Below are 16,142 nucleotides of genomic sequence, written 5' to 3' on the forward strand. Positions count from 1 at the left end.
AAACCAAAAAACTTGCAGCTATGCATTTAGCGTGATGCTTGCCAAAGGTATGTTGCAACCAAACACTGTATTATTTGAAGTCAGTAAGCCATAACTTATATATATGAGACACTGGTGTCTTAACATAACTGAAATGCAAATACTAAGGTTAATATTGTTGCTGATCTTTAAATGTATTCTTCATGAAAATATTCATGGTTTTCAAAATATAGATCTTGCTAAGCAAGCATTTCATATGACTAATTGCTTAGCAACTATGGTACAACTTGACCACAATGGCAATTACCAAATTTTTAAAGCTTAAAATATTGTTTTCAGACCTAAAAGCTTGAGAAAGTTCAGTTAAAAATGCAACAAATCAATTTAGAACATAAAAACATATTTGTGATTAAATATTTTGAAAGCTTAAGAACTTGTAAAGCACCAACAATGAAATTTCAGTAATTTCTAGGTTTGGAAATGCAAAAGTTTAATTTCAGGAGTTCCAGATTTTATAACCACTTGTGCAAACCCTGTATATCTTTTAAACAATAAATTTTTTTCTTATAAGAAGGCTGTAATTTTGGGAAATATGTTTTCAGTGTGATCCACAAAAATAGAAAAAATAGAACTATGAAAATACTTAAATGTTTGTCTAAGAATTATGAGTAACAGTGTTACAATATGTGTTATTTTCATTTAGAAGTTTGTGTAATAGGCTTTAAAATACAAATACACTCATATGCAACCGGTGGTCTGGAGCTACATCAATGTACAAACATGTTTACATCCTACACATTACAAACATACAAAAAAACAACTCATTTTAGTGGTCTGATAACTTGAAATCACAAATAATAGCATTATTATAATATTAAGTAATTTTATAATGTGAAGCTAGGTATTTTATGTTCCTATAGTGCTTTAGCTATATATAAATTTTCATGTATTCTTAGACTCAGGATTAAAAGAAAACGGAAAACAAAAAACCTGTAGAACAATCAAAAGTCTCTATCTTTAATTTTTGGTAGGTCAATAAACAGTGAGGCAGGTGCATGCAGATTGTAAAGATGCTAATGTTACTCAGATTTTCAACCGTATGCATATGTAAAGGTCAAAGTGTACATATCACGATCTCCTTACACAGTTACATTCAGAATTTAATCAATATATGTCAATAAGTTTGGCATCGATACACAGTTTATAATTCAGTTTTATAATATCTAAGCATTAAGTTCTTAATTTCAAAAAGAAATAAAAAATTTTCTGAATCTTCGCTCTCCCTTATTATGTGACACCTGAGCTTTGATTTCTCTCTTTAAGAGTAGGTAGCCGAGACTTACAATCAATTAGAAACAAACTACACATATCAACAGAACACAATATAAAATATCAATCTCCTACCTTCTCAAATTGATGAGATACAAATATATTTGGAATACCCACAAGTGAAGGTCTTCCTATTTTATCACAGCTTTGAATTAGTTTCTTTATACCCCAATTTTCTGGTTAACAGAACCTTTTTTTATTGTTATTTATTTTCAGTAGGCAGAAGCAGAAAGTTGTTTCAAATGATGGTTATGAAGGTTTTTAGTTCAACTTGGACTTTGTGGCAGTTAATATAATTTTTTAACCTGTTTATAACTTAGTTAGATAGCTAGTTAAACTACAGTACTTTTCTGACTGTCTATTTCAGTGCCTGATAGTGTTCTAAGATTGATACTTAAAAGTTACATGAATATTTATTTGAAATAGTATCTCAGTAAAAAATAGTGAAGCCTAGCACATTTACAGTTTGTACTTCCAGATGAAATGCAGGTAATGCACTTTGTCCATGGTGTTTATGAAAAATGCAAATTATCCGCACTGTGATTTTATTGCCTTTGAAAGGATGACTGCTCAAGTGGGCACAAACTAAAGAAATAAAACCATAAAAATGAGATAAAACACCTATGAAATGGTTAACAATTGAAACTATGAAGATACGATCATTAATTCACCAAAATGATTCATCCAAAGAAAAAAGAAAAAGGTACTGTTCATTTTACTTCATATTTTTCAACTTTTCATTTTACTGTATGTTGATGATTTCACTACAGTTAGTGTTAAGCTGTAATTTTATTTTTATTTTTAGAGCTACAAGCCCACCCATATCAACTTGTGCCAAAATAAAAAAAAAATTTTGGCCTGAATATTATTTTTATTTCCCCACTGTGTTGATTAGCACCCCCCCTTTTTTATATTGACAATGACCTTGCATGCACTTAATTGAAAGTACATTGTGAAGTTATCTTATGTTTAGCACCAATTGTATGTCACATCATCAAATAATTGTCATGCCGTTGTTTCTCATTGAAACATCGAACACAAAATCTTTAATTAAATGATTTATTTCTGTGAAAGACCCTGAAAAGAAAATCGTTGACATAGTTCATGAACTGGTACTAAAACACGAGGATTTGGATTTGTCAACATTACTGCTGAAAATAACAGCAGTAAGATGTCTAGATCCAGACACTGATGCATCAACAGGTATTGATAATGAAGTGATAGTGTGGATAGCCCAAGCCTATGGATTTTCCTATGTAAGATGCTTCATTATAACACACAATAACATACCCCCTGTTACTACACACAACATTTTCAAGATATTGATGGCAGCTGCATGGAGTTACATGCACCTGCAGAGAAATGATGAGTAATCACTAGTATGTATCTATAGCCACCCTCCTCCACACACACACACACACACACACATACATACATAGTTCAAAAACAATGATGCTGGTTTCTGACGATTTAAGGCTGATATTGTATGTGTTTCATGATGCTTCTATCAAGTACTATGACTTCATCCTGGGACAAGAAGAAAATATCCCAAACAAATCATTTTGAAACACAGCCTATTCATTCATTAAGGTATATCTGGTTATTGGAAACAATTGAGGGTCAACCAAATGAAGCAGTAACAAAATGTTATCAGAAGTAATACAAGTCTCTATCACAGTTAAGACCTGGAAATTGCAACAAATTGATGCTTATTTGTTTAAAACACAATGTTACAGAATATGTCATTTGAAAGATAAAAACCTTCGCTTTCTATTGGTTATAGGTAATATATAATTAAACATAAGAGAGAACTATTACCAAATCCTGAAAGAGAGGATGTGACAAAAGGGGTCTGATTGTCTGTTTAATAGCTCTGTAACCAAACAAAACTGAAGGCTATAAAAATTATGGTTTGTCTGAGCAATGCTGATTTTATAGTGAGTAATTTACTTTGAATTTTGTAATTTTAGAGGGGTGATGGATAAAATAGAGAAGAGAGGACACCTAGAGAAAATGGGTCACATGTGTCACTAGTGGAAATTCAGGATTTTTCAAAATATTGCCTTATAGAATTAAGAACTTAAAACTTATACACTATTAGAATATGGATTATTAGCTACGATTTTATGCTATACTAATTGGTATAACATAAACAAAAAAGTAATTTAATAAAATTTTGAATGTAAGACACAAAAACCTTGTGTCATGCACAGTAAGATACCTGTCATGATAGGGTTAACTACATTTTGATGCCAAGTTTATTTATATACACTAATAATAAAGTAGTTTAATTACATTTTGAAAGTAACTCTGTAAAAGGTTGTGACATTTATACTTTGACTTACCCAATGCAAATTGGACTGTAGAGTGGCTGGATGAAGAAATGGAAAAATGTTGTTATCAATAAAGTCTAGTTAGATTGGACCCTTGATAATAATGGATTATGTTAGAGATTAGTGTTTAGACCAATGCTTGATTATTGACATTAATGTTATTGACAGGGCATAATAAATAAATTAATAAAGTTTCCTGATGACATTATTTATAGCATTATATTGAGGTATTACAGAATGATGTAGATCAGTTGGTTAGATGGAAAATTAGTTAGTAAGTATAACTGAGCAATTGAATCAATTAGCTATGAACAGTGATTACATTGAGTAATGTTTTACAACACTCATAATGTAATTTGTTCCTTTTTATCTACAGGTTTCTTTCAAATGCAGAAATAAAACATGTATTCAGAAAAATTATTAACAGTAGAAATTTTGTTGTTCTTAAAGAAAACTGATATTTGATATACTCTCCCTATATAATACTATTAATGAGAAACACAATTAAAAAAAATATATAAAAACTTCTTTGTGGTGCAGTTTAGGTAAGACTGAAACCTGGATGGCTTTGTTTCTGTTTTTTTTTAGCAAAAAAGGGGGGGGGGGAGAATTGTTTGTAAAGAAGTTTGAATAAATAAAATTTATGCAATTAGGCTTTAGGTCTAACTATACTAAATATATTGTCCAATTATCATAAAGTATACAATGTAACCAGGTTTTCACAAAGAATAAGTGATAGGTATCTAGACACAAATCATGAGTAATACCATGTGTTATATTCACTATTGTCATTTCACTTCTATTTTCTAGTTTTGAAACAAGTTGTTAAAAGGTATCTTCAACAAATCTTATTCATATTTCATCTAGGAGAAATAAAGATGGGCTAAAGATACACTGCGTATTTTTCCTGTTAATTTGACTTTCCAAATTATGAAAAATAAGATATGTAACTGTTGCACTAACACTCAAAACAAGACCTTTATTTTAACTTCACATGATTTAACAAAATAAACAGAGACAATTACATTCAAACATTATGTCACTGAACAGGATAAATTATAAGATTAATAAACACACCTAAACACAGCATCTATATTGGATATACAAGACTGTTCATTTTAATGTATGTAGTTTAATTGTTGTAGTAGGTTTTTGTAACCTTGTTGACATTTTCTTACTTGAAGCTTCTAAGTTTTTCTTTTTATGTTTAATATTGTTGTTACTAGAGGGCTAGATATTTCTAGATTTTTCTGTTGCGTGTTATATATACATGCAAATACAGAGTGCATGTAAACAAGTCAGCGAAAGCAAAAGTGAAAAACTTATACTTTAGTTTAGCTGTAACTGGCAATTTCTGAAGTGAAAGTATCATAGCTTGTATTGTAATAACAGAGATAGACAAGAATAATTCATTTTGTCAATTGAGTTCTAAAGTAATTGAACAAGCCTGTTTGGACCTTTGACATAAAAGAGAATTATTTAAAGCTCTGGATACAACTATGATAACCAATAATGCAACAAATATTTTTATACATACATTTGACTTGTTTTGAATATATTATTTCAAAACAAATGGATTGTGTGATGTCTGTTTATTGTTGAAATTTATTGCCAACAAGTCAAAGACACCTACTGTAAAGAATTCAGCTCCTGTAAAACTGACACTCTTAATGTAATTCTCTATCAAAATACATGTTTAGAAACAAATTACAACTAAAACAGATGTTACAAGCATGTTGAAATCATATGTAACTTACCAGGATAAATGGTGGGAAAACAAAGAAGACAACAACCAAAATGCCTTTCGAACGAGGGACGTCAGATCGAAACTGCTTCATTACTTGGAAAAAAATAATTTCAAACCATAAAAATTATTCAAAAACATATGGATGAGCTGTATGAACATTATTTGTTCTTTATTGTACATTGAAATAAGTATACTCCACATAAAATAATTAAATGTTTAGTTAAAATAGTGTATTTAAAAAATTTTTTAATTGTTAAAGTAAAAATAAAACACCCTTGGAGACATAAGTACAATAAATTTGACATTAATAGTATTGCTTTTTCTATAATATATACGAGGATCAGTGATGTGACTGATTGTGTGACCACAAAACAACTATCAGAGTTCCCATATTATAGCATTTATTATGCTTTGTACATTTTCATAAAATTTGGCAAGCTTTCAGTAAACAGTACAAGGTTTTTGTACACAAAAAATTATACTTTTTAATTAAGTGTTTTCGCTAAAGATTTGTCCGTGAACACGTGCAATCAAAGTACTGACTGCTCCAATTGCAAAGTGATTTTCATGTTAAGATTAAATAGTGTTTTTCATCTGAAAATTTTCAAATTTCATTTGTGTAATTGTTAAATCATTCAAAACAAATATCAACTTTTTTTTCAGTAAAATTTTATATCTTATCTGTTATTTTCTCTACCCTAACCCCATATGGATTCAGTGGATTTGACTGACCTTGTAACCACCATAAAAATATGAAATAAGTCTAAATTATCCCTTTGTAAAATGACTGGAGACTTAAGGCTCATAACAGTCTACATCTGTTTATACTTAATTTTATTGTTTAATTTCCTTTTGAACCGTGTCTAATCAATATCCCAAGACACAAGTTGAACATCACTCAGCAGTTATTATTCATTATCGAATCTAATAAGTTTCTAATTTTTACATTTTAATTAATTTTATAACCATAAATAAAGAAAAACAAGATACATAGTATACTTCTTTGTTTTTCTTGTTGTCAGTTGCTCATGAAAGTTAAGCCTTTTTTTGTAATGATGGTACCAGTATATTAAATAATTTTAATCTACTTAAATAATACACCTAAGAATCACAGAATAATAACAAACACAAAACAAACAATGTCTTCTAACTATTACAATTTAACTGGCTTTTTAACTAGGACAAGAAGGGCTTAAATTGATTCCATTTTTCTAATTAATCTGAACACTATCTGAGATAATCTTTCAAACTGAAGATGAAATGGACAGTAATCTCTACTGAAAATAATATAGCATTGTAAGTCCTTTCATAGATTAAAACTTTGGTTCTATTGGTTGTAAATGATATAGCATAAAACGTGAAAAAGAATTATTGTCAATTTGTGAAAGAGATGGTGTAACAGATAGGCATGGCAAGTGGGCCTGATTTTCTAGTTTATGACTCTGTAAACAAATAAGATTGAAGGCTATAAAAGATTAGACTTTGTTTTAGCAATATCTACATTATAATAAGTAATTTACATTAAATTCCATATTTCAGATAGGAATGGTAAATAAATTAAAGAAGAGAGAATTCCTAGAGAACAAATGTTACAATTCTCATACTAGAGGAGACTGACGATTGTTTTAGATATTTTTTTATAAAACTAAGAACTTGAAAACTCATAAAGCATAAAAGTTTGATTTATTAACTACATTTTGATGCCAAGTTTATTCATATACATTGATAACAGAGTAGTTTAATGAAATGTTGAATGTAACTGCTCACTTTGACCTAGCAATAGCAAGATGGTTAAGAAAACTCATATAAATAATAAATGAAATTTTTATTTTCATTTTTTCAGGTTGTAAAATTTCTGAACATTTTGTTTCGAAAGAGTTTTGAAAAAAACATTAAAAATATTTTCTTTTGTCCTGGAACATCAATTTTTTTTACTGTGGATCAGGAAGTTTCACTTTATACATCTAGTCAGTTTCAAATTGTTTGCTATTTATTAATTAACATTTTTCTGTTGATACTATATTTTGCCAATTGCAATAGTGATCACTTCTGGCTATAAATTATAAAAACATACAGCAAATACTCACAAAATGGCATCACTATTACCTTTATCAGGCTAGGTATGATCCTTGATAACAATATACTTGGTTGAGATGAACTTATATCTAATAAATATGATTTATTTTCAATAAATAAACTATTATTTCTTTTATGTACATTATTTGAATACAATAAACTTAATATATAATTCAATAAATAGGAATTTGAGGCAAGAAAATATTTTGCTGTCATCTATTGTAGAGATTTCAACTTGACACAGAAACAATTTCGGGAACAAAAATAACATCTAAAGAAACTATAAAAAGAATCCTTAGATCTTTTGTTTGTCTTTAAGTGTTTCAACTTTCCCACTAGAATCCTTTGTTCGCTCCTACAGATCTCTGGGTAGTTAATATATTTGAGAAATCATAAATTACTGCTCAAATCACTTTATTTTATTTTCATTGGCATAATAATTTATAATATGCTAGATCTAACTGTATTTAAATATAGCCTACAGCTACTTTCAAAGCTGAGCTTCATTTGTGATTTTTCAAACCACGTGCTGTTACATCATATAAGGGTGTTGACAAATGCAGTAAAAAAACCACTAAAACAGAAGAAAGATTTATGTGAGAAACAAGACATGAATCCCTATGCTTTCAAGAGATAATGGTTTCATAGCAAATATAAACTTATAATTTAACAGATGTGTTGCTTACAGGCAAGGTTTCTCAGAGTTTGGCAAAAATGAATTCTTTTCGATGATGGTTTCATAGCAAATATAAACCTATAATTTAACAAATGTATTGCTTACAGGCAAGGTTTCTCAGAGTTTGGCAGAAATGTATTCCTTTCGATGATGGTTTCATAGCAAATATAAACCTATAATTTAACAAATGTGTTGCTTACAGGCAAGGTTTCTCAAAGTTTGGCAGAAATGAATTTCTTTCAATGATGGTTTCATAGCAAATATAAACCTATAATTTAATAAATGTGTTGCTTACAGGCAAGGTTTATCAGAGTTTGGCAGAAATGAATTCCTTTCAATGATGGTTTCATAGCAAATATAAACCTATAATTCAACAAATGTATTGGTTACAGGCAAGGTTTCTCAGAGTTTGGCAGAAATGAATTCCTTTCAATGAATACAATGGAATGGGTGGCAACTGCCTGTCGTAGAAAAAACAATATTTTTCCTACAAAAGGCAGTTGCTACCAATTTTAGTGTACTAATTATGAATGCTCTCCCTAAACAATCTATCAAGGAATTTTTTATTTCTCTTTGTGATAAAGAAATCTTAAAATATGAACAAATATAAATTCTAAAATATTTTTGAGTTAAAATTTGTTGGAACTTCATTAAATTATATCATTGTTACTTAAATTTTGAAATCTGATATACGTGTGCACTCAATACCTGAAAGGCACTTACTAGTTATGACAAGGTTAAAGAATCAAAAATCTGTATGTGATAACTAGATATCTATGCAGAAAGTTCATTTCACACTTCTTGTTGAAGCTCATCCTTACATTTCTCAATCAGGATGTAAATATGCTGTACCTCGAAAGTTTAACTTTGTAACATAGGGATACATGCTTTCAAAAATCATATGAAAACGCTACTACCCTCTTGAGATTTGTGATGCAAAGTTTTTTTTACAACTAAATAGGATATGAAAGTTTATTCTCAAGAAGTATCAAGCAGCATTTTAAGTTAAACATATAAAACTGATCAGTTAGATTTTTTCTCTAGTAATCAAAGATAAATTAATATTAAAGACACAATTTCTGTATTTTATTTTAGTATCAAACATTTATTTCTAATATACTAATGACAGATACCAGTGTAAAGAAGCAACATATTGTTCAAGGAAGAAAATATGTTCAATAAACTATATTGCCTGAAGACATTTGAGATTCTGCAGCAAGTTTATGATTGGATAGTACAATAACTTTAAAAAAATTTCGCATAAAAGTGAAGAAAAAAAGTAGTCAAAACTTGATGACAGAATCAATAATTTACAAACAAATTCTGCATCAGAGTTCAATACATGTCATTACATTGTATTATTAAGCCTGTGCCCTAGAAATCAGGATGTGTGAGGTAGAATACAAAGAGCATCCAACAACTTGCAAAAATAAAACAATCAGCAGAAAACCCTCAACATTACATACATTTAATAAAAAAATGTAAATCAGTTGTCATACACATATTAATTGGGAATAAAGTATGATTCTACGCTAGCAGATGAATGCCCATGCCTAACCCTAAAAACCAGTCTAGGACTTCTCTTGCACAAAAGAGAGCAAATACACTTAGCTAATGACAAAAACAGAAAAGATTAACATTAATAATTCCTAGAAACCTGTAGAAAAAGCTTGGAAGAAGGAACAATTTCATGACTAAACCAAATAATATGGAATAAATATACAAAACAGAACATAAAATAATATTAAAATTCATTGACGCTTGTATAAATGCTCAAAGTTAAAAACCCAGTTTAAAATAAACAATGATTTTTGTACACAATTCTAAAAATGAGACTGTTCCCAGTCTCAAAAATACAATAAAATACTAAATAGGTTACTGTACAGGATAAAAGAAAAACCTCAATGAGATTGGAAACAGTCTCATACACTCAACATGTTTTGACGTGTTTTACTTTGCCATCGTTAGAAGTGCAATGTTCTGCAAGAATCATATTTATACCCTTACAAAAAATCACCATAACACAATTTACATATTAAAGAATTTCATACCAACTGCTGACAACATTTCCATCAGGTTCATCATCTTTATTCAATAACTTAAATTTACTTTATTTATATTTGATTATCTCAATAGATTCACATATATTCATGCTAATAACATTTTCAGGTTGTGCTAAATAAAAATTTTTCCCATTGAATTACATATTTAGTTTCATTAATATGTTCTACTAAAGGTGAAATAGTAATATTATTGTTTTTAATATTTCTTTTGTGTTCATTCATTCTGTATTTTTAATTTCTTCTAGTTCGTCCTTTTTCATATTCACATACTATTTTATATTCACCAAATTTTCCCATTAAATCAACTTTAGTTATATTAAGAATTTGGCTAACAAATCACAATTCCTACTGCAAATGTGAGCTCATATAACGGAACAATGAAACAGAAATTTTGGACACTGGCTTGTGTCACTTTGCAGATAACACTTAGGAGTGTATCCAATTTTTGTATCTTTAGTTAGCTAATTCTTTGCAGTTGAACTTCAAAAGATTAATAGATATATATATATATAGATAAGTATTCAACAACTCTAAGTCTCCAAAAACAGACAAGAAAATTTGCCCACAGTGTCATTTGCTTATCATACAACATATGGATAGTAATTCTTCTGAAAAATGGTTTTCATACTTCTTCAGCTTTTAGTACAAACCAAATAACTGATAAAGTAACAATGGGAAAGCTTGAAAGATATGACTAACTGATGACCTTGGTACATTAGAATGCCTTGTTGTACCACTAAAGTTACAAATTTATTGTCCTACCATAATGCCACATAATTGGGGGTAATGTAAAATTTTATTGATAAAAGAAATAAACAAAGCAATAAGTTTTAAACTAGGGAATGATGAATGATTTTTGTTAAACTATGAAGTTATTTTCAGCTATGTGCCTCATTTCAACTTGTTTTTACAAACAACTGTCAATATACTAGCTTAAGTATGTGATCTTGCCTATCAATATTTTACATTTTCTTAATTATAGGTCTTAAGCATGATTTCTTTGTACTTGCATTTTAGAGCTCTGCTTGATGGCTTAAAAACAACAACAAACAACTCATGGATTTAATGAAATTAGGCTTCACTGTAGGCACTAAATGATGAGCCTGTGGCTGCAAAAGAAAAGGCTAAAGCAATGGAAATTTTATATGAGCAGAGAAAAGAGAGAGAGAGAGAAAGAAGGTATTTAGTGAAGGCTGGTGGAAAATATATTCATGGGTTGATACAGCTAACAACATGATGTTTTACAAGATATGTTGGCAAATGTTTTAAATAACTGAGCCCAAGAAAAATGTGGTTGTCAGTACTTCCAAGTTCAAAATTCAGGTATGTTATTACTTAAAATCATTGTATTTAATAAAAAACAGAATAAATCCACATTAGTTCAAATTCTTAAAAGCTCAGAAATCCTGGTCTTCTGATGCTGATTTATATTAGTCTAAACAGTAAATCTAGACATCAAATATGCAGGAGACAACAAATTTTGACTCTATATGTGGACAGGCATTTAATGAAAAGAAAGATGGTATTATAAAATCTGTATTAAAATATTTGATCTTTACACATTTATTACAGAATTAAAATCATTTTGCACTGTGTGAAAATAACTTTGGTGTTTACCATGGCAACTGGTGCTCAAAAGAGGTTTTTCCATGATGAAATAATTAAATCTTACTATAGATCAAGCTTTACAGCTGATATTCTGAATAACACGACAACCATAACAATATAAAAAAAACATGATTCTGTGATTTGGTTAATGTGAATAGAGGGCTACAGATATACTATCAATTATTGCTTAATTCAGCAAGCAAAGCAACAGGTTTCATGCTCTGTTAAACTTGAATTATTTTTAAATTTTCTTTCGTAATTTATTTTTATATAACTTCCTTTTATGTTGACTTAATGTCAAAAAACCTATTTGGATAACACTAATATCTGACTCACAAAGTCTGCAATAACATATTTGTCATTTCTGCATGAATATCAGTTTCCAAAATAACCTCATGATCGTCTTTTTTCTATGAAGAATGGTACTTGTATTTGCCCATCACAGCAGACAAAAATTGAACAGGTTGAGTCAACACATAACAAACATTTAACCATCATTCATATACATGTAAGTACACATGCATATATTAAAGTTCAGAAATCTAGAGAAAACCAGGATAAATCTCATTAAAATTTACTCATTCTTAGTCTTCTCCCAAATCATATAAAATATTATCATTACTCAACCATAATCCTATCCCACTGAACAGCCATTCCCAAGAATATACATGAAGGAGTGACACAGATGATAAAAGTGTTTAGTACATACCTAAAAAGACTGATGAAGATTCATGTTCATGTGCTGAAATGTTGTTGCCACTTACCCAATTCTAAAGAAGACTGGAAAATGACTAAAACAGACATTTTACAGGAAGAAGGAAAAGTTAAAAAAGAGTAACACCACTTCATTGTTAACAATAGTCTATTTATCCAGTCTATTTATTTAGTAAACTGTACCAGTTGTTTAAAAACAAGTCCACACTCTACTAACAACTTGTTATATTTGATTAGCTATTCATCCAACAAAATGCCATTTTTTGGGGTGCTGGCATGTTTCCTATCACTGTGGTTCTTTTTACATACATTCATGTTCAAACTGCTGAGAACACACTGTGTTTCTTTCCATTTTCTTCATAATTGCAGCATGTCAGAGTACGTGAAAAGCTACTCAAGATTTATTTTACAGTAGTTCTGCAAATGAAAGAAGCTTCATCAAAGAATTCAAAATCAGGTTAGCAGTGTTGTGAAACATGCATGTCTAAACTGCAACTCATATGCAAAGGGAATAAAAACAAATAAAACAAAAATGAGAATACTTAAAACCATCATGATCTCCACTCTCTCTTGTGCCAAACATGGACATTGAATGCTGAGATAGAAAGAAGGATATAAACATTTGAAACAAGGTGATTTTTGGAATTCCTTATATTACAAACACAAACAACAAAGAGATTTATGACCAGATAGAACTAATGGCCAATACACAAGTACCCCTCCTCACCACAGTAAGAAAAAGGAAAATTAACATAGTTTGGACACATGGTCCTCACATTTGGATTTTTAGATATCCTCACAGAGAGAGAGAATGGAAAGACAACAAAAGATATGGCTCAACAATATTAAGAAACTGACAATGCTACTCCTTTCAGACCTATCAACAGATTCCAGGAATTTGATGGAAAAAACATCACCAGCAAGTTATTTCAAGTAATGCCCTCACGATCATCTAGATAGTTATGGGATAGATGAGTTGTGCTCTGTATCATACCCAGAGTATAAACAAACTCAGATTACCATTTAATTATTTTACTACTATGAAATATTATATCGCAAAAAATAGGTTACATTAACAAACTTAGTCAGATAAAGATCTGATTATAATCAAACTATTGATAATGTAGTTTTATAATTTTCTATTTAAAGAATAAAACAAATTATTAACTTACAAAAAAAGTATGCCAGCAATGCAAGTTCTAATCCAAGAAGAATATGCTGAAGCCACATGAGAGGGAACATGGAGAACACATTTATAATATGGAATCCTTTCTGAAACAAACAAACAAAAAGATAATTTAAATGTTTAACGTACATAAAGGATTAATTTGTTCATATTTATTGCATTATATTATTATTGTAACTTATCTGTAGCATATATTCTACAGGTAGGTCTGGGGAAAATAATGTTGTTGACCTTTGACTATTTTACTAAATAAAAAGATAATATAAACTCTTAAAACAAAACATCAAATTGGTATGCACAAACTAGTTACTAAGCATTGGTGTTTTGATATTTCAGTAACTTAAAATAAAACATTTTAATACTCGATTTATATACACCACATATTTTCTAGAAAATTAAATAGGTATAAACAAATTCATAAGAAATAATATAGCATTTTTTTACCTATTTTTCTACATAAACTGCAGTGGTATTTTTTTAACTTGAAGAATGCATAAACCTCCAACTATGATTTCAAAGCTATCTATCCAAATGCTAAATATTAGATAGTATTTTCAAGTAATGAAAGCTAGTAGGAAGCATTAAATCTAGCTAAAACGTTCTAGAACTTCAAATTCTAACAATATAATGTCTAGTGTTAATAATTTACTCTTAATTATTTGTGTCAAATAAATGAAGGAAAAACATGATTGTAAATAAGACTGGATAAGAAAGTTTGTGATAAAGTGAGATAAAACACCTTAATGAGATTGCTAAACATTTTAGGCATTCCAATTTTAAATGACTCACAAGAGGTTTCCGATAAGTGGTGAATGGGCCTATTGTTTGACCCACTTCAACACAAAAATAAAGTTATAACTCTCATCTTGTATATAAATTATCAATATAATATTTTTTAAGAGGGTGGAATCAATTCTAAAGAGAAAAAATATATAACTAAAAACAGAAAAATACAGAAAACAAATGTGTGTAGATATAAAAGTGAACTTTACTTGCAGATTTACTTATAGAAGAAAACCTAGCTTTCTATAAATGTGATTTTGGGATGCAAAATTAAAAACAAAAGTAAAGAGCATCTAATTTTGACTAATACTACAGATTCTTCACAGTCTGGTTCCTACGGAAGCTTAGACACAAAGGAGAAAGGATCTACAAAAGAGGTATATAGATATCACAAATGAAAATCAATGTGTGTGTGCATTGTTGGACTTACTCAAGTTCTATCACTAAAAACTAAAAATATTCTCATCCAAACATCTCAACATCCTCTAAAATGACTGGCCATCAGAATCATTCAACTCTGGTCAGATCAACATACAAAGGTTATCATTATCAAAAGGCTAAACAAAAATGTCCTCAAACAAGACACTGATGAACTAAAACAATTACCAATATGACAGTATTAAAAGATCGATAAGCTTAAAACCTCCCCACTATACACATAGAGTTAAGACTTACATAATTTGAAAGGATGGAATGTCAAAAAACACCTACAGATAAATGAATGTATCAGTTTTCAAAACTTTTCCAGTCATTGCAGCATATAAATCTAACAGTATGTATTTTGCAAGTCGGTAAATTACAATCCATATATTCTTAATGAAAATAAAACTTGTTAACTTTTTAATACAAAATCATAACAAGAAGTTGATCTGCAACATCCTCCAAACAAGTTCTCTCAAGGATGTCAAAGTTTAAATTCTGTCTTCCTTAGAAGTAAGCATCCACCTCAAGCAACCAACACAGCTCTACAATCCCACTCCATACAAGGCTCTGAATAGGGTTCTACATTAACATTTTCCTAAATTGAAAATGTATTTACAATAATACTTACCTCCATTGACACTATAGCTATTTTTCGATCTCCAGGGTTTCTACTTCTTTGCCCATCTAAGCATTGATCATGCTTGCTCCAGTCTTTTATACACCACTTGAATGCCCTTGGCAATATCTAATTTGCAAAACTCTTCACCAACATCAATCCAGGTACTGTATACATGTATAAGCACCTCATTCAGATAATGTAATCACTTTTTTGGGACTCAAGCCATCCCAGTCACTAACACTGGCTCTTAGTGGGGAGGAAGGGCAGGAGCGTATCACCAGAGGAAAATATTATCGGAAATACATTTTCAATTTAGGAAAATGTTAGCTTCCAAAACATACTTACCATTCACTGACACTATAGCTAGAATCCCACATTGAGAAGGTGGAGAGGCCAGTGAGGCATTATACAAAGAACAGGGGTGTACCAAGATAAAAGTGATACCCAAGTGGGAAACTGCACAACATCCAGAACAGGTATGTTCTTCACCCAGAACTAAATATTGGTATCAAGGGTGGAATAGTACATGAGTAATTATTAAAGGCCAGACCCCAACCAGATAGCTAAGGTTCCACAACTCGGGGTTGGAATTAAGGGGTCTTGGTC

The 16,142-nt window shown here is 29.9% G+C and overlaps 1 protein-coding gene across 2 annotated transcripts in view; it reads right to left on the bottom strand.

Moving 5' to 3' along the window:
• LOC106466164 (sodium-dependent serotonin transporter-like) overlaps positions 1–16,142 on the bottom strand; it is a 121,686-nt gene that overhangs the window by 23,284 nt on the left and 82,260 nt on the right. For both annotated transcript variants that reach the window (XM_013926407.2, XM_022394128.1), the window contains 2 exons: positions 13,698–13,797; positions 5,399–5,481 (listed from right to left, as the gene is read on the bottom strand). In XM_013926407.2, coding sequence (XP_013781861.1) covers positions 5,399–5,481; positions 13,698–13,797 — 183 coding nt within the window. The remainder of the gene's footprint in view (positions 1–5,398; positions 5,482–13,697; positions 13,798–16,142) is intronic.

Source organism: Limulus polyphemus, unplaced genomic scaffold, assembly GCF_000517525.1.
Source record: "Limulus polyphemus unplaced genomic scaffold, Limulus_polyphemus-2.1.2 Scaffold2173, whole genome shotgun sequence".
NCBI classification, from domain to species: Eukaryota; Metazoa; Arthropoda; class Merostomata; order Xiphosura; family Limulidae; genus Limulus; species Limulus polyphemus.